This window comes from Hypanus sabinus, chromosome 2 (genome assembly GCF_030144855.1).
Source record: "Hypanus sabinus isolate sHypSab1 chromosome 2, sHypSab1.hap1, whole genome shotgun sequence".
Classification (NCBI taxonomy): Eukaryota; Metazoa; Chordata; class Chondrichthyes; order Myliobatiformes; family Dasyatidae; genus Hypanus; species Hypanus sabinus.
Window position 1 is genome coordinate 98,529,341 of NC_082707.1, and position 18,783 is coordinate 98,548,123.

An 18,783-nucleotide genomic window follows, 5' to 3' on the forward strand; every position below is an offset into this window, starting at 1 on the left:
AAATTTATTTTGACTTTGAGACGCTGGTATAAACAGGAGAAACAGTATTTTTGACTTTTGACGATTTTATGAGATCCTGTTGTCTGCATTAAGAACTTTAACAGCTTCTCTCTCCGACTTGTACCCATCTGTGGTGAATTAACCCAGTTGTAGGTAAGCCGATTACCAAGGTACAGTACCCCAAAATCGTTTCGCGAGGCCCCTCAGCTAATTCATTTAACCCAATAAACTACGGGGAACAGATCCACTGACCAATAAGACATGTCTGCAAAAACTGTAGCCAATCAGACAGGGAATGCCGCCTTCGGTTCTGGCCAATCCGATTCTCGGCTGCTTTAGACCGGGTTTCCATTGGACGCTCGGGACGCATCGCTCCTTCAATGAGCAGGCGGTGCAGCTGGCGAGGAAGATGGCGGCGGGGTGTGGGGAGCTGAGCTCCGTTGCAGTGTGAGGTGAGCACGGTGGTGGAGGGCATCGGCCACAGCCCCGCTCCAATCCCGGGACTGGGGTGGGGTTGCGACGGGACGTGGGAGAAGACTGTTAGCTGCAGTTCTCCTGGTTCTCTTCTGTTTAAAATGCATTAACTATGATTAAAAGTCTTTTATATAGCTGTCATTCTTGTTAAATGAGAATTGGTTTGGAATATTGACACACTGACGCTCTGTGTGGATCGCGTGTAGGCGATTAGGCTTTAATTTGGTACAGTCGGCATAGGCGCTAAGGATCGATGGCCGTTTCCAGTGTTTAATGTTCGATAATCACCATTCCTGTGTTGAATATTTGTGGGATGTGGCATGATCCGCGTCCATCCATTCGTTTCACATTCATTCTAAATTACCGTCTGATCAAGAGACTACCGTCGACAAAACCCTTTAAACACACTGAACAGTCCGAATGACTATTAGTAAAGAAATATTTACACGGGGGATCGATGGATAGTATCTGTATCGTTGTTAAATATCTAGAGGATTATAAGGCTAGCAGGAAGGAGTTTAAGAATGAAATTAGGAGAGTGAGAAGGGGCCATGAGAAGGCTTTGCTTGACAGAACTAAGGAAAACCCCAGGGCATTCTACAGGCATGTGAAGGGCAAGAGGATAAGACGTCAGAGAATAGGAGCAATCAAGTGTGACAGTGGGAAAGTGTGTATGGAATCGGAGGAGATAGCAGAGGTACTTAATGAATACTTTGCTTCAGTATTCACTACGTAATCTTGGTGATTGAAAGGATGATTTACAGCGGACTGAAAAGCTTGAGCATGTAGATATTAAGGAAGAGGATGTGCTGGAATTTTTAGAAAGCATCAAGTTGAATATGGGAATGGACGAGATGTACCCCAGGCTACAGTGGGAGACGAGGGAGGAGATTGCTGAGCCTCTGGCAATAATCTTTGCATCATCATGAGAGGCAGGATTTATGAACATTTGGAGATGTATAATATAATTAGGAGTAGTCAGCATGGCTCTGTCAAAGGCAGTTCATGCCTTATGAGCCTGATCAAATTTTTTTGATGTGACTAAACACATTGATGAAGGTAGACCAGTAAATGTAGTGTATGTATGGATTTCAGCAAGGCATTTGAGACGGTCCGCCATGCAAGGCTTATTGAGAAAGTAAGGAGGCATGAGATCCAAGGCGACATTGCTCTGTGGATCCAGAACTGGCTTGTCCACAGAAGGAAAAGAGTGGTTGTATACGGGTCATATTCTGCATGGAGGTCGGTGACCAGTGGAGTGCCTCAGGGATCTGTTCTGGGACCCCTACTCTGTGTGATTTTTATAAATGACCTGGATGCAGAAGTGGAGGGATGGGTTAGTAAATCTGCTGATCAGGCAGAGTTTGGGGGTGTTGTGGATCGTGTGGAGGGCTGTCAGAGGTTATAGTGGGACATTGATAAGATGCAAAACTGGGCTGAGAAGTGGCAGATGGATTTCAACCCAGATAGGTTGAGGGAGTTCATTTTGGTAGGTCAAATATGATGACAGAATATAGTATTAATGGTAAGACTCTTGGCAGTGTGGAGGATCAGAGGGATCTTGGGGTCTGAGTCCATTGGACACTTAAAGCTGCTGTGCAGGTTGACTTTGTAGTTAAGAAGGCGTATGGTGCATTGGCCTTCATCAATTGTGGGATTCAGTTTTAAGAGCTGAGAGGTAATGTTGCAGCTATATAGGACCCTGGTCAGACCCCATTGGAGTACTGTGCTCAGTTCTGGTTGCCTCACTACAGGAAGGATGTGGAAGCCATAGAAAGGATGCAGAGGAGATTTACAAGGATGTTGCCTGGATTGGGAAGCATACCTTAGGAGAATAGGTTGAGTGAAGTCGGCCTTTTCTCCTTGGAGCAACGGAGGATGAGAGGTGTACAGGATGATGCGAGGCATTGATTTTGTGGATAGTCAGATGTTTTTTTCCCAGGACTGAAATGGCTAGCACAAGAGGGCACAGTTTTAAGGTGCTTGGAAGTAGGTACAGAGGAAATGTCAGGGGTAAGTTTTTTTTTAATGCAGAGAGTGGTGAGTGTGTGGAATGGGCTGTCAGCGACGATGGTGGAGGTGGATATGATAGGGTCTTTTAAGAGACTTCTGGACAGATACATGGAGCTTAGAAAAATTGAGGGCTACGGGTAGCCCTCGGTAATTTCTAAGGTTAAGGACATGTTCAGCACAGCTTTGTGGGCCGAAGGGCCTGAATGGTGCTGTAGGTTTTCTGTGTTTCTATGTGCCACCTTTGTTAAGTACGTGAAATCGGTGCACATTGGTATTAGCAGTGTTTGAAAGGATCATTGACTGAAATCTTAAATGTTTTATGAAGTATATGTAATGGTTTAGTTTTGTTCCATGTTTTCCAGCTCTTGGTGAGAGAAATTCTTTTGTACTTAGCTTTTTATAATTTGGTATTGGTTTTTAATTCTGTCTGGAGATATTACTGTTTGAACAAATGTGCTTTGTAAAAATTAAAATCGTAGCGAGTGAATAGAACTTGAGAGTAAGAGGAAGTTTGTGGTTGAATGTTGTTTTCCTTTGAAGTGTGAGCTGGCTTATTATGTACTGTAATGGGAGATGTATGCATTTGTTGTCATGACAGCTTACTTCTGTCAGATCTTCAATGATATCTTAGCATGAATGCAGAATAGTGTTGAGTGATTCCTGCAAAGGCTGCATTTAATGAACATCAACTGAAAAGCCAGTTTGAGAGGTGAGTTACTAAGTGAGATGGTAGATCTAATTTTGTATTTGGCTATAAGTTACTCCAGGACATTGTTGTATTAACATTTGAGAGGTAGCAAACATAGAGTACATAATTATTGGAGTTTCCTCATGCCTCACTGACCAAGGCACGATCCTGACCTCTGGAATTTGTACATCCACCTGGTGCTTCAGTTTCTTCCCACATCTGAAGGACATGTTAGTTGGTAGATTAATTAGCCACTGCAGTTTGCCCTAGTGTGTAGATGTATGATAAAATTTGGGGAGAGATGATGGGAATGTAGGAAGAATAAGGTAGGGCCAAGTTTTCAGATTGTGGGGTTAGTGTAAAATTGACACTGTAAATGGAGGATACTTGTGGACTTGCTAGTCCGAAGCTGCTTCCTTGTTGTGTGTCTCTCTGACAGTGTATTGTCAGCAATCACACTATGAACTAAAATTGAGGACAGGAAAACAGGAATATAAAGTGGGGAGAGGGGTGGTAGTGGGGGAGAGAAGGAACCAGATACTTGAGTTGCAGTAGAAACATTGCATGTATTCAGCAGGTCAGGCAGCATTTGTTGGAAGAGAAATGTACAATTTATGATCTTCCATTGAAATTTTTATGAAAGTTAGTCATAAATATGACATTTTAATTCTGTGATTCTTACTTCATCAGTGCTCCCTGATCTTACTATTCACAGCATATTAAGAGTACTACTGTTTTGGATATGCTTCAGGGGTAGGATTATGGATTTTTGTGGAGCTTAGTATAGCAGGAAGAATTAGGGTTAAAGTATTGTGAAGATGGCAGGAAAGAGTGGGCTCAGAGCATTAGTTAAGTGGGAGCACTGGTGATGCTTAATTTTAAGTCTGTTTGAACCAGAAGGTCAAAGCAGCACTACCACTGGTATTGACGCAAAGTTCAATCCTTGTCCTAATCAGAATCAATACAGTTAGACCTAAACAAAATCCAGGTGTGGGCAGATAAATTGCAGATGAAATTTAATGTAAGTAAATGTAAAATATTACATATAGGAAGAAATATTAGAAAAAATATACAAGGATCTTGAGTTAGAAAGTGCATGCATGAGAAAGATTCGGGCGTCCTGGTAGATGCATCACTATCAACATCTGGACAATGCACATAAGCGATTTAGGAAGGCTGATAGAATGTTGGGCTGTATAATCCACTCAGTGGAGTTCAAGTCTAGAGATGTTCTCGTTAAGCTGTATAACGTGCTTGTGAGGCTACACCTTGAGTACTGTGTACATTTTGGTCTACGTACTTTGTGACAGATGTGAAAGCACTGGAGAGAATTCAAAGACGAGACTCATTCCAGATCTGCAGGGTATGGGCTATGAAGAAAGATTGAAAGAATGAAATCTTTTTAGCCTGAATAGACGTAGAATGAGAGGAGACATGATAGAAGTGTTCAGAATCATTAAGGGTGTAAGTAAAGTTGATGCCAGCTGATACTTCAAAATTAACCCATCAATGAGGACACGGGTGGAGACTGGTAAAAGGGAGATTCCAGACCAACATCAGGAAGCATTTCTCTGCACGGTGAGTTGTGGACACATGGAAGAAACTACCTAGTTGTGTAGTTGAGAGCAGTACCTTAGAGACTTTCTAATCTAAACTCAATAGTTATTTCAACACACTATGTGAATAGGAATTTGGCAAGCTTATTGAGCTGAATGGCCTGTTGTTGTCAGAAGTTTCTAATGTTCTAACAAGGGTGGGGTAGAAAGTCCGGTATCCATGTTTGTCAATAACAAAGTTCAAATTAAATTTATTATCAAGGCATGTAGAGGCCATTATGAGATTCATTTTTTTTCAGGCAGTAGAACAGAGAAATTCAAAAGAATCAATGAAAAGCTACACACAAGACTAACAAAGATAGATGACATTGGAGCAATGCACACAAATGCTGGAGGAACACAGCAACATCTGTGAAAAAAATACAGTCGACATTTCAGGCTGAGACCCTTCAGCAGGACTGGAGAGAAAAAAAGAGTAGATTTAAAAGGTGGGGGAGGGGAGAGAGAAACACAAGGTGATAGGTGAAACCGGGAGGGGGAGAAATTAAGTAAAGAGCTAGAAAGTTGATTGGTACAGGGTTGGAGAAAGGGGAGTCTGATAGGAGAGGACAGAAGGCCATGGAAGAAAGAAAAGAGTGGAGGAGCACCAGAGGGAGGTGATGGGCAAGCAAGGAGATGAGGTGAGAGAGGGGAAAAAGGGATGGGGAATGGTGAAGGATGGGGGGCAGCATTACTGGAAGTTCAAGAAACGGATGTTTTACCAAAAGGTTGGAGGCTACTGAGACACAATATAAGGTGTTGTTCCTCTGCCTGAGTGTGGCCTCATTGTGATTCTGGAATTGACAGAAGGGAATGGTCTCCAACTCCAACTCTGACTCCAGCCTTGACCTCCAGGCTGCATCTTCACACATGGCTGCTGCAACTCCAGTCTGCCCTTCCCCCACCACCACTCTGCAATCCCGTACCTCTCAGGTCCCACCGCCAGCTCTTGGGCCCTCGGAGACTACATCTTCCTCTTACCCCGCCATCACCCCAAACCTCCCTTCTCTTTTGACACTACCAACCCCCATCCCCCTCCCCGTGATCCCAGCTCTTGTCCATGCCAGGTTTTCACCATACCCTCCGACTTTACCCTCTCTGAGACAGAATGTTCTTTCTTCAGTAAGGGCCTCACCTTGTCATCCATTCCCTCCAACATATTCTGTCCTGACTAAGTGTCTCACCTTTGTACCCCTGTGCCCACACCTCAGCAAGTTCCACATCTGCTATATTACTGAGCTCTTTTTTTCTGCTGCCTCTGTCTTCAAGCCTACTTCTTTGGCAAGGACTTTCCTTCCCGCAGCGATGACCCCCTCCTCCTGTCTTCAACCTCCTCTTCTTCCCGGACATTCTGACCTGGTCTTCTGCCTGCTCTGGACCTTTTCATTGCCAACTGCCAACGGGACAAAATCGTCTTGACTTTAACACATCTCACTCCAATTGCAACCTCACCCCTTTCGAAAGCTCTGTATTCCACTCCCTCCGCACTAACCCTAACCTCACCATCAAACCCGCAAATAAAGGGGGCACTGTTAGTAGTCTGGTGGACTGACCTCTACCTTGCCAAAGCCCAGCACCAACTCTCAAACACCTCCTCTTACTTACCCTTTGAACAGAATCCCCCTAAGGAGCACCAGGCCATTGTCTCCCACACCGACCTTATTAGCTGTGGGGTTCTCCCATCCACTGCCACCAACTTTATAGTTCCTGCACCCCACATCTCCCATTTCTACCTCCTGCCCAAAATCCACAATCCTGCTTGCCCAGGTAGACCCATTGTTCTAGCCTGTTCCTGAACACTGAACTCATATCTGCATACTTTGACTCTATTCCCCCACCCCCCCCATCCCCAATTCAGTCCCTTCCCACCTACAGCCATGACATTTCACATGCTTTGGGTCTTTTCCAGGATCTCAGGTTCCCTGGCCCCCATCATCTTATTTTACTATGGATGTCCAGTGCCTTTACACCCCCATCTCCCACCAGGAAGGCCTCAAAGCTCTCTGTTTCTTTCTGGACACCAGATCCAACCAGTTCCCACCCATCACCATTCTCCATCTGGTGGAACTTGTCCTCGCTCTCAATAATCTCTCCTTTAACTCCTCCCACTTCCTTCAAACAAAAGATGTAGCAGTGGGCAGTTGCATGGGTCCCAGCTATGTCTGCCTTTTTGTCAGCTGCGTGGAGCAGTCTATGTTCCAAGCCTACACTGGAGTCCGTTTCCCACTTTTCCTATGCGACATCGACATTGGTGCTGTTTCCCGCTTTTCCTATGCGACACCGACAGTGGTGCTGTGTCCCGCACCTGTGCCGAGCTCGTCAACATTAATTTTGCCTCCAACTTCAACCTTGCCTCAAATTTACCTGGTCCATTTCTGATACCTCGAAGCAGCTTAATTTCTGATGTCTACTATAAACCCATGGACTCTCGTAACTATCTGGACTATACATTTTCCCATCCGGTTAGTTGTAAAAACGCCATCCCCTTCTCTCAATTCCTCCGTCTTTGCCACATCTGCTCTCAGGATGAGGCTTTTCATCCCAGAACGAAGGGGATATCTTCCTTTTTCAAAGAAAGGGTCTTCCCTTCCTCTACTATCATCGCTGCCCTCAACTGCATCTCTTTCATTTCATGCACATCTGTTCTCACCCCATCTTCCTGCCACCCTACTAGGGATAGGGTTCCTCTTGTCCTCAACTACCAGCCTTCGTGTCCAGCACATAATTCTCTGGAACTTCTGCCATCTCCACAGGGATCCCACCACCAGGCACATCTTTCCCTCCTGCCCCCCCACTTCCTGGTTTCTGCAGAGATTGTTTCCTACATGACTCCCTTGTCCATTCATCCCTCCCTATTGATCTCCTTCCTGGCACTTTTCCTTGGAAGCAGATCAAGTACTACACCTGCCCCTACACCACCTCCATCACTACCATTCAGGGCTCCAAATAGTTCTTCCAGGTGAGGCGACACTTCACATGTGAGTTTGTTGGGGTCATGTACTGCGGTGCTCCCAGTGTGGCCTCCTGTATATCGGTGAGACCTGAGGTAGATTGGGAGACATTTGCAAGTGGGATCTCCCGGTGGCCACCTATTTTAATTCTACTTCCCATTCCCATCCCAATATGTCAATCCATGCCTCTACTGTCGTGTTGAAGCCACACACCGGTTGGAGGAGCACCACCTTATATTCCCTGTGGGTAGCCTCCAACCTGATGGCATGAACATTGATTTCTCGAACTTCTGGTAATACTCCCCCACCCCCTTACCATTTCCCTTTCTCACCTTCTCTCCTTGCCTTCCTCTTGGTTCCCTCTGGTGCTCCTCCCCCCTTTTCTTTCTTCTATGGCCTTCTGTCCTCTTCTGTCAGACTGCCCCTTCTCCAGCCCTGTATCTCTTCCACCAATCAACTTCCCAGCTCTTTACTTCACCCCTTCTCCTTCTGGTTTCACCTTGTGTTTCTCTCTCCCCTCCCCCACCTTTTGAATCTACTCCTCATCTTTTTTTCTCCAGTCCTTCCGAAGGGTCTCGGCCCAAAATGTTGATTGTACTTTTTTTCATAGATGCTGCCTGGCCTGCTGAGTTTCCCCAGTTTGTGTGTGTTGCTTGGATTTCCGGTATCAGCAGATTTTCTCTTGTATGTTGTTAAATGACATTGGAAGCAGTTAATGTTGATGGAAGCTTTAAATGATGGAGATTTTTAATTGCTTGAGTTTGCAAATTGGGGTTAGTGTGGCATTTTACACTTTGAACCTCAAAAGAATAGAGTAACTTGTAAATGGTAAAGTGAGATGTGTGGTTCATGGAGAATTGTAGACGTGTATGCTTCCTTGCTTATATCTTTGTATAATTCTATTCTGTTAAAATGTCAAGAACAAGGACAAAATATAATCGGAATGGGTAATGGAATGTTGGCCTTTTATGTCCAGCATAGATGAACATTGAAATTATACAAAGCTCTGACTAGACTACACATTATTGAGTACTGTTAGCACTTTTGGCACTATACCATAGGTGGCATATATTAACCTTTTTAGATGTTCTAGAATGGAAGATTGATCGAAAATGTTAAATTAAAATTATGCGAACCAAGGGTGTAATACTGGAATGTAAAGTGTTAGGGTTAATAAGAGGGCTCCAGATTAGTACCAATGGAACACTAAAGCACAAAGATTTCACAAATCAGAATGTAATTCTCAACAGAAAAAAATCTCATTACAAGAGTGCATATTGCAAATTCATTTTAAGAAGTTGGTGTCATGTGCATTAGTGGCAGAGTCAGTTAAAGTTTCTAAGAATATTTTGGAGAATTGGAGAAATGCTAGGGCAGGTGGAAGGTTTTTCCGTTTTCTGGGTAGGGTTGTTAAAATAAAAATTGGTGCTAGAGTTGGTGTGAAAATGAAATTACGTGGAAAGATCTGTTACTCGCATTTGATGCAGAGCTATTTGTGACAGGTTTGTGGTAAGTAATACTTGATGTGTTGTGAGAAATCACTCATGAGTAGTGGATATGCTTGAAGGACAGCCCTGTCCTGTGCTTTTATTATCCTACCCGGTTGCCTTGGCGATGTTGGGTAGAGCACGGGTGTAAATTTTGTAAATGTTGAAATAAATCACTGATTAACATTTAAATACAGCTCACAAATACGAAAGTAGACAGATTTTATGAATCAAACAATGAGGTAGGAAAGTCATTTGCACAAATCTGAAAACCACCAGAGTTCAACCTGATGTGGTCAGAGATACCAGGAAATACTGCTCACTTTTAAGTTTGATAACGTAGGGTAACTTGTTTGTGTCAAGAGGGCATATAGTTAAAATATTTTCCCAAACTCAAGAGTCAATTTGATTGAATATTTTTAGATTGTGGAAGTAGGCATGTTTAATGATATTTTTACAAGATATAAAATGTATCAGGACACACATAATCCCTAGGAAACTTGTTTGAGAAGCCAAGTAACTGACTCTTAAGTGACTCAACTAGCAGCTTGTAGAGTCAGGACTCAAGCACAGAAATGGACTTTATTGTGAGGAAATGCATTTCTTCAGAAAACATGCAGGATTCTTTTCCCTTTGCTCTTCTGTGGATGTATCTCTTGAGTCTTTAGGTCCATTTATTCACAATGGCCAAAGTATTTCAAAAATGTTCAGTTATCTGAAACTGTTGCTTATTTTTCTAGTTATTGACGTTAAACAACTTTGAGTGACATTGATCTCTGTACAAGAGTACTTCGTGTTGAATAGTTTTTTTAAAGGATCGCTACTATATATTTGAAATTTTTAGCCTGGAGAAAATGGAATAAATCTTATGTGGTCATTAATAATTTGCTGGATATTTTATACAATATTTTTGTATACTTCCCTGAAACTGTACTGTAATTTCAGTAAAAAATCTAGAAAATCTTTGGATTATTTTAAAAGTTTGGGAACATCAAAGTATTTTTGCTTAGTAAAAATGCAGTTATAATCTGTTGCTTAAATTTGATTGTTTCCTTTTCCTAGACTACATGTGTTGTCTGAAGGTGTGGGATGGAGGAGATGGAAGGAACATACCGTGTTTTGCAGACTCCAGGAGCTCGACTTGGAACAGTGACAAATGCAGCGGTTAGTACTCTGGAGCCCGGGCAGAGCCTCTCGATCGGCACCACATCATCTAGTAAACTACGTGGCAGGGGGATGCAGCTCACGGTTCAGTTGTTGGATGATGTGCAGGAACAGTTTGAAGTAGAGGTGAGGTAATTTTTATTTCCCTACAAAGTTGCGATTTAGCTGTTTTTTTAAAAAACAAACTATTGTCTTGAGCGTAAGATCTATTGATTGATAGTCAAACAAGTTCCCACCTGTGTGTTTTCTGTTCTTGGTTAGTTACTGGGATTTCTAGGAGATTCTGATGTGGCACAAAAACATTTTGGAACTAAGTCGCTAGTTCCTCCCAGATCTGTTACACTGCCCAACCTACCACAAACTATTCATTGACTGTTCAGGGTTTTGCTTGGAGTTGGCATGTTGTATCACTCTTGCTCATTCAGTGCTTAGTCTCTTGCATGAAGAGAAGAGAAAAGAAATTATAGGTTTTTTTTTGTTTTTGCTTAGTGTTCTTTGTGAGCACATTGCTTGTGAAGAAGTTTAATTGAACAGTGTAAATTTAGTAGTTTTTTTGTACTAAGAGTAATGATATACCAAAGGCTTGCGATTTCACTTGGTTAATTGAGCGAACAGTAGTTTGGATAAAGTTGAAGGTTTCCTAGAGTTGATCTGATACTTTAATGGTTTATTATATACAAAAGTTGTGGGCTAGGATTTGAACTGCAAAATATCCAACCAATTCAGATTTAAAATGCTTGTATGATTTGAGGGTCATTGACAAGGTAACTACAGATGTTCAATTTTATTGTCACTGGCATACATACCCAGGGTATAATTGCCATAAAAATTAGCCTTTGCAGCAGCAGCACACTCAGTACGTTACAAACATGACAGGGAATTGATATGTCATTGGCATTTTGTGCAGAGGTGTTAGTAGCCTACTTCTACCAAAATGTTTTGATGTAACGTGAGAATATCTGCACTGTTTTGTTTGCTCTTGTTAAATATTAGGTGCCATGATAGCATAGCGGTTAGTGTGATGCTATTTCAGCTCAAGGCGTTGAAGTTTGGAATTCAATCCCGGATTCCTCTGTAAGGAGTTTGTACTTGTGGAATATATGGGTTTTCTCCAAGTGCTCTGGTTTCCTCTCTTAGTTAAATTGGTCATTGTAAATTGTCCTGTGATTAGGCTAGGATTAAATTGGGGATAGCTGGGTGGCCCAGTTTGGAGGGCCAGAAGGGCTGTACCTCGAAATAAATATAAATTTGTTGGGCTTATAGGTTGACCTGTGACTTCAAATCACATGATCTTGCTGATTGCCATTTGTGTGTTGCCTTGCTCTCTCAAACATGCTAAGTTTGAACCAGACCGCTGCCAGTGCACATCACCTATTTTCAGAAAGATGTTATTTTTAACAGCTGAAATATGTGAACTATTTCTAGAGTATTTCAAGATGAGATGGATTTTACTAATGAAAAGTAATTTTATTGCTCTCTCGCTCGCTCTCTCATGCTCTTTCCTCCCCCCCCCCCCCCCCCCCACAACATTCTTGCGATTGAATGGACAAGAGAGATTGGGCTAAATTTTCTTTTAACTGTATTGGAGAACTGCTGACTTGATTGCTATAATTCGTAGCTCCAACTAATCTTGAGGTGCATATAAAGTATTTCAGAGCATGATAGATTACACAGAATCATATCGCACCCTCTGTTGCTATCTCCACTCTTCCCTCTTGCACCTGACTATCTGCCAGTCAAACCCTATTGCTTGCAAACTTTGCCCTATACCATCCTTCATTCGTTCATATGTGTGCAGGCAGTCCCCGGGATACAAATGAGTTCCGTTCCTGAGTCTGTCTTTAAGTTGGATTTGTATATAAGTTGGAACAGGAACATCCAGTATTATTTAGCATCAGTTAGTCAAACGTTTGTCTTAGTATATAGTATATATTTTATAAAACACTTAAGAAACATGTATTTCACTAATTAAACCATTGTGTTGCTTAGTAATAATTGTAGCTTTCATCGGGGCAGGGCTTTTCACATGCTCTATTATTCTCACTTTATCCTTTACCTGTATCCTTTAAGATTGTTCTGATCGTTGACTGACTGTAGCCTAAAGCTTTTCCAATGACCGATGACATTTTACCTCTTTCCAGTCTCTTTATTATTTCCACTTTATTTTCAATCATGATTGTTTTCCGTCAATGGAACAGAAAACTGCGGATTTTATGTTTTATCGCTGAGCAGCAGTGAACCGTCTGATTGGCCTATCAGTTCTCTTTAGGAACTAGTTGACTTGATCAGCGTTTCTGATCTCGCTATTTTTCACGATCACACTTAATAAACAAAATACAGCAGCAGCCACGGGTGGCAGGTCTTGTGCTGCTCTGGGTCCCAAAGTCCACCTGCACTGAGACAGGTTAAATGGGACAACTGGGGGCGGTGCTGACTGGAAAAGGTGGGGGGGGGGGGGTCAGGTTGAATCTTGCTAAGAAATATTTAAGCCAAATACAAAGTTACACATTCAACACAGTGTTAACGGCAATGACTTAAAATGGCATTCTCCTCCCTCCATTCGTAAGTACAAGTTGTCCGTAAATCAGACGTTTGTAACTCGGGGACTGCCTGTACTGTTTATCTCTTCTTTTTTCAGTCCAGATGAAGGGTCCTGACCTGAAACATCAACTGTCCATTTCCCTTCACAGAAGGTTGCTGACCTGCTGAGTTACTCCAACAGTTCTATTTTTTTTGCTGCAGAATCCAGCATCTGCAGTGTCTTGCATCTCCAAACTGACTGTCCTATGTTATTTTGTGACCAAGCCATGAACATCATACATTTGACTACTGATTGACACTTTCATGTGGAAAGTGGACTATCTGATTGCAATTGGCTATAGGAATGATTGTTCTGAGAGTGGGAAAGAGAAATGCTACATGCACAATCTTTTAGTGCTAATTTTTAGTTTACACATCAGGGTTCAGATTCAAAACTTTATTTTGGGAAAGCATGCTGTACAGTCAGCCCTCCTTATTTATGAATTCCGCATGCACGGATTCAACCAACCGCGGTTCGGGAAAACCCGGAAGTTCTCTCTCCAGCACTCGTTGCTTGAGCATGTACCCACTATTTTTTGGTGTCATTATTCCCTAAACAATACAGTATAACAACTATTTACATAGCATTTACATTGTATTAGGTATTATAAGTATTCTAGAAATGACTTAAAAGTACAGGCAGTCCCCGGGTTATGAATGAGTTCCATTTCTGAGTCCATCTTTAAGTCGGATTTGAAGTCATAACAGGTACATCCGGTATTATTTAGCGTCAGTTAGTCAAACGTTTTTCTTAATATATAGTACATATTTTACCTTTCTATACATATAAAACACTTAAGAAACATATGTATTTCAATAATTAAACCACTGTGTTGCTTAGTAATAATTGTAGCCTTCATCAGGGCAGGGCCTTTCACATATACTTCATTAAAATTTTTCGATCATTGACCGACTAGCCTAACGCTTTTCCAATGACCAATGGCCTTTTACCTCTTTCCGATCGCTTTGTTATTTCCACTTTATTTTTAATCGTGATCGTGAGTATTTTCTTGAACAGAAACACTGGGATTCAGAGCTGCGCTGCCAGGTCCTAATGTCCATCGTACTGAGACATGTTAAATAAAGTCCGGGGTTTTGGAGAAGGAAGTCGGAGGAGCAGAACGGGAGTGCGATGGGAGCCATTTTGAATTTTTTCTTATTCTCATCAGAGTTAAGAGAGGCGGGACTGCACAGGCGTGTGACATCAGGCAGTGAAGCGGGGAAGATTTAAAAAGGACACAGCCTTAAACAGTGGGCAGCGTCTTTTGTGGGCAGTGGAGTGAGCCGGGAGCAGAGTGTAGGCTTAAGGACCTTGGCTCAACGGGCTTAGGCGGAAATGGGCGAGGCAAGGTAGGGTTAGGTTTCAGTTTTTCCTGTTATTTGAGGAAAGGGGGAAGTATTTGTGTGAGGGCAGCTTGTTGTTCTGGGTGTCGGATGTGGGAGGTCCTGGAGTCTCCTAGCCTCCTGGATGTCCACATCTGCGCCAGGTGTGCTGAGCTGCAGCTCCTAAGGGACCGTTAGGGAACTGGAGCTGCAGTTCGATGACCTTCGTCTGGTCAGGGAGAGTGAGGAGTTGATAGAGAGGAGTTACAGGCAGGTGGTCACACCAGGACCACGGGAGGCAGACAGATGGGTCACGGTTAGGAGGGGGAAGGGGAAGAGTCAGGTACTAGAGAGTACCCCAGTGGCTGTACCCCTTGACAATAAGTACTCCTGTTTGAGTACTGTTGGGGGGGGGGGGGCAACAGCCTACCTGGGGCAAGCAACAGTGGCCATGCCTCCAGCACAGAGTCCAGCCCTGTAGCTCAGAAGGATAGGGAAAGGAAGAGGAAGGTAGTAGTAACAGGGGACTTGATATTTAGGGGGTCAGATAGGCAATTCTGTGGATGCAATCAGGAGACCCGGATGGTTGTTTGCCTCCCTGGTGCCAGGGTCCGGGATGTTTCTGATCGCGTCCAAGATATCCTGAAGTGGGAGGGTAAGGAACCAGAGGTTGTGGTACATATAGGTGCCGACGACATAGGTAGGAAAAGGGAAGAGGTCCTGAAAAGAGAATATAGGGAGTTAGGAAGGCAGTTGAGAAGAAGGACCGCAAAGGTAGTAATCCCAGGATTACTGCCTGTGCCACGCAACAGTGAGAGTAGGAATGGAATGAGGTGGAGGATAAATGTGTGGCTGAGGGATTGGAGCGGGGTATGGGATTCAAGTTTCTGGATCATTGGGACCCCTTTTGGGGCAGGTGTGACTTGTAAAAGAAAAGGACAGGTTACACTTGAATCCTAGGGGGACCAATATCCTGGTGGGAGGGTTTAAACTAATTTGGTGGGGGATGGGAACCCGAATGATGGAGCGGAAGAGAGGGAAAACAGAAATAGACCTAAGGTAGTGAGCAGTAAGGATGTCAGGAAGGACAGGCAGGTGATGGAGCAAATTTGCAGCCATTGGGATGAGTTGCAGTGTAAACAATGTGAAAAATGCCAAATACTGGACTTAAGGTATTATGCACACAGCATAAGGAATAAAGTGGATGATCTTGTTGTACAGTTACAGATTGGCAGGTATGATATTGTGGCCATCACTGAGACATGGCTAAAGGATGCATGTCTCTGGGAGCTGAACATCCAAGGATACATGGTGAATCGGAAGGATAGGCAGGTAGGTAGAGGGGGTGGCGTGGCTTTAATGGTAAGAAATGATATTAAATCATTAGAAAGAGTTGACATAGGATCGGAAGGTACAGAATCTTTATGGGTTGAGCTAAGAAATCGCAGGGGTAAAAGGACCCTGATGGCAGTTATCTTCAGGCCTTCAAACAGCTGCCGTGATGTGGACTACAAATTACAACAGGAAATAGAAAAGGCTTGCCAGAAGGGCAGTGTTATGATAATTGTGGGGGATTTCAACATGCGAGTGGATTGGGAAAATCAGGTTGGCACTGGATCTCAAGAGAGAGAATTTGTAGAATGTCTATGAGATGGCTTTTTAGAACAGCTTTTTGTTGAGCCCACTAGGGGATCGGCTGTACTGGATTGGGTATAGTGTAATGAACCAGAGGTGATTAGAGAGATGGAAGTGAAGGAACCCTTAGGAGGCAGTGATCATAACATGATTGAGTTCATTGTGAAATTTGAGAAAGAGAAGCTGAAATCTGATGTGTTGATATTTCAGTGGAGTAAAACAAGTTACTGTGGCATGAGAGAGGAACTGGCCAAGGTTGACTGGAAAGGGACACTAGCGGGAAGGACGGCAGAGCAGCAGTGGCTGGAGTTTATGCGAGAAGTGAGGAAGGTACAAGACAGATGCATTCCAAAGAAGAAGAAATTTTCAAATGGAAAAACGATGCAACCGTGGCTGACAAGAGAAGTCAAAGCCCAAGTAAAAGCAAAGCAGGGGGCATACAAGGAAGCAAAAATTAGTGGGAAGACAGAGGATTGGGAAGTTTTTAAAAGCTTACAAAAGGAAACTAAGAAGATCATTAAGAGGGAAAAGATAAACTATGAAAGGAAGCTAGCAAATAATATCAAAGAGGATACTAAAAGCTTTTTCAAGTATATAAAGAGTAAAAGACAGGTGAGAGTAGATATAGGACCGATAGAAAATGATGCTGGAGAAATTGTAATGGGAGATAAGGAGATGGTGGAGGAACTGAACGAGTATTTTGTATCAGTCTTCACTGAGGAAGACATCAGCAATATACTGGATATTCAAGGGTGTCAGGGAAGAGAAATATGTGCAGTCACAATTATGACAGAGAAAGTACTCAGGAAGCTGAATAGTCTAAGAGTAGATAAATCTCCCGGACCAGATGGAATACACCCTCATGTTCTGAAGGAAATAGCGGAGATTGCGGAGGCATTAGCAATGATCTTTCAAAAGTCGATTGATTCTGGCCTGGTTCCGGAGAACTGGAAGATTGCAAATGTCACTCCGCTATTTAAGAAGGGGGCAAGGAAGCAAAAAGGAAATTATAGACCTGTTAGCTTGACGTCAGTGATTGGGAAGTTGTTGGAGTCGATTATCAAGGATGAGGTTATGGAGTACTTGGAGGCATATGACAAGATAGGCAGAACTCAGCATGGTTTCCTTAAAGGAAAATCCTGCCTTACAAACCTAGTGCAATTTTTTGAGGAAATTACAAGTAGGCTAGACAAGGGAGATGCAGTGGATGTTGTGTATTTGGATTTTCAGAAGGCCTTTGGCAAGGTGCTGCACATGAGGCTGCTAAACAAGTTAAGAGCCCATGGAATTATGGGGAAGTTACATACGTGGATAGAGCATTCGTTGGCTGATTGGCAGGAAACAGAGAGTGGGAATAAAGGGATCCCATTCTGGTTGGCTGCCGGTTACCAGTGGTGTTCCACAGGGGTCCATGTTGGGGCTGCTTTTTATGTTTTATATCAACGGTTTGGATTATGGAATAAATGGCTTTGTGACTAAGTTTGTTATGATAGGTGGAGGGGCCGGTAGTGCTGAGGAAACAGTCTGCAGAGAGACTTGGATAGATTGGGCGAATGGGCAAAGGAGTGGCAAATGAATTACAATGTCAGAAAATGTATGGTCATGCACTTTGGTAGAAGAAATAAATGGGCAGACTATTATTTAATTGGGGAGAGAATTCAAAGTTCTGAGATGCAACAGGACTTGGGAGTCCTCGTGCAGGATACTCTTAAGGTTAACCTCCAGGTTTAGTCGGTGGTGAAGAAGGCGAATGCAATGTTGGCATTCATTTCTAGAGGAACAGAGTATAGGAGCAGGGATGTGATGTTGAGGCTCTATAAGGCCTCACTTAGAATATTGTGTGCAGTTTTGGGCTCCTTATTTAAGAAAGGATGTGCTGACATTGGAGAGGGTTCAGAGAAGATTCACTAGAATGATTCCGGGAATGAGAGGGTTAACATATGAGGACCGTTTGACCACTCTTGGACTGTACTCCTTGGAGTTTAGAAGAATGAGGGGGGACCTCATAGAAACATTTCGAATGTTGGAAGGCATGGACAGAGTGGATGTGGCAAAGTTGCTCCCCATGGTGGGGGAGTCTAGTATGAGAGGACATGACTTGAGGGTTGCAGGGCGCCCATTCAGACCAGAGATGCGAAAATTTTTTTTTAAGCCAGAGGCTGGTGAATCTATGGAATTTGTTGCCACGGGCGGCAGTGGAGGCCAAGTCATTGGGTGTATCTAAGGCAGAGATTGATAGGTAGCTGAGTAGTCAGGGCATCAAAGGTTATGGTGAGAAGGCGGGCGAATGGGACCGAAGGGGAGATTGGATCAGCTCATGATGAAATGGTGGAGCAAACTCGATGGGCTGAGTGGCTGACTTCTGCTCCTTTGTCTTATGGTTCCACTGGATCCTAAAGACCACCGCACTGGGACAGGTTAAATAAGGGACTTGAGCATTGGCATTTTTTGGTTTCTGGGGGGGGGGGTCCTGGAACCAATCCCCCACGGATAAGGAAGGCCGACTGTATTTGTGAAAGAAAAAAAAGGTTTGTGAAATGGCCAAAAACTAAGAATTTATGCAGTGGCAGGGGCAAAAGGAGCCCAAATTAAATAAGGGGAGCCTTTGAGCATAACAAGGAAATGTGGGAAATATTATTTGAAGCTTAGCCAGCACTACTATAATTAGCAAATATTTGAATTTTGGATCTGTCAGATTGATAAGAAGCATGATCTTTGTCCAGAAGAATATGATAACTGTTTATCTGGTGCAAACTATATTGTATATTGAGGCATTTCATTGAGCCCAGCAGAAAATAATGCAACATGTACCTTGGCATATTGAAAAGCATTCTGCGAATTTTGTTCATTATGGCACATGGCTCTTGTTGATT

At 43.1% G+C, this 18,783-nt stretch overlaps 1 protein-coding gene across 4 annotated transcripts in view; it reads left to right on the top strand.

Annotated features, from left to right (window-relative positions):
- The first annotated feature begins 360 nt into the window (after positions 1-360).
- Positions 361-18,783, top strand: part of farp2 (FERM, RhoGEF and pleckstrin domain protein 2) — a 242,812-nt gene continuing 224,389 nt past the window's right edge. For all 4 annotated transcript variants that reach the window (XR_009508090.1, XR_009508099.1, XM_059951181.1 and 1 more), the window contains exons 1-2: positions 361-452; positions 10,271-10,498. Coding sequence is in view for 2 of the 4 variants with exons in the window: in XM_059951181.1 (XP_059807164.1) it covers positions 10,298-10,498 (201 nt within the window). In the remaining 2 variants the exon portion in view is untranslated. The remainder of the gene's footprint in view (positions 453-10,270; positions 10,499-18,783) is intronic.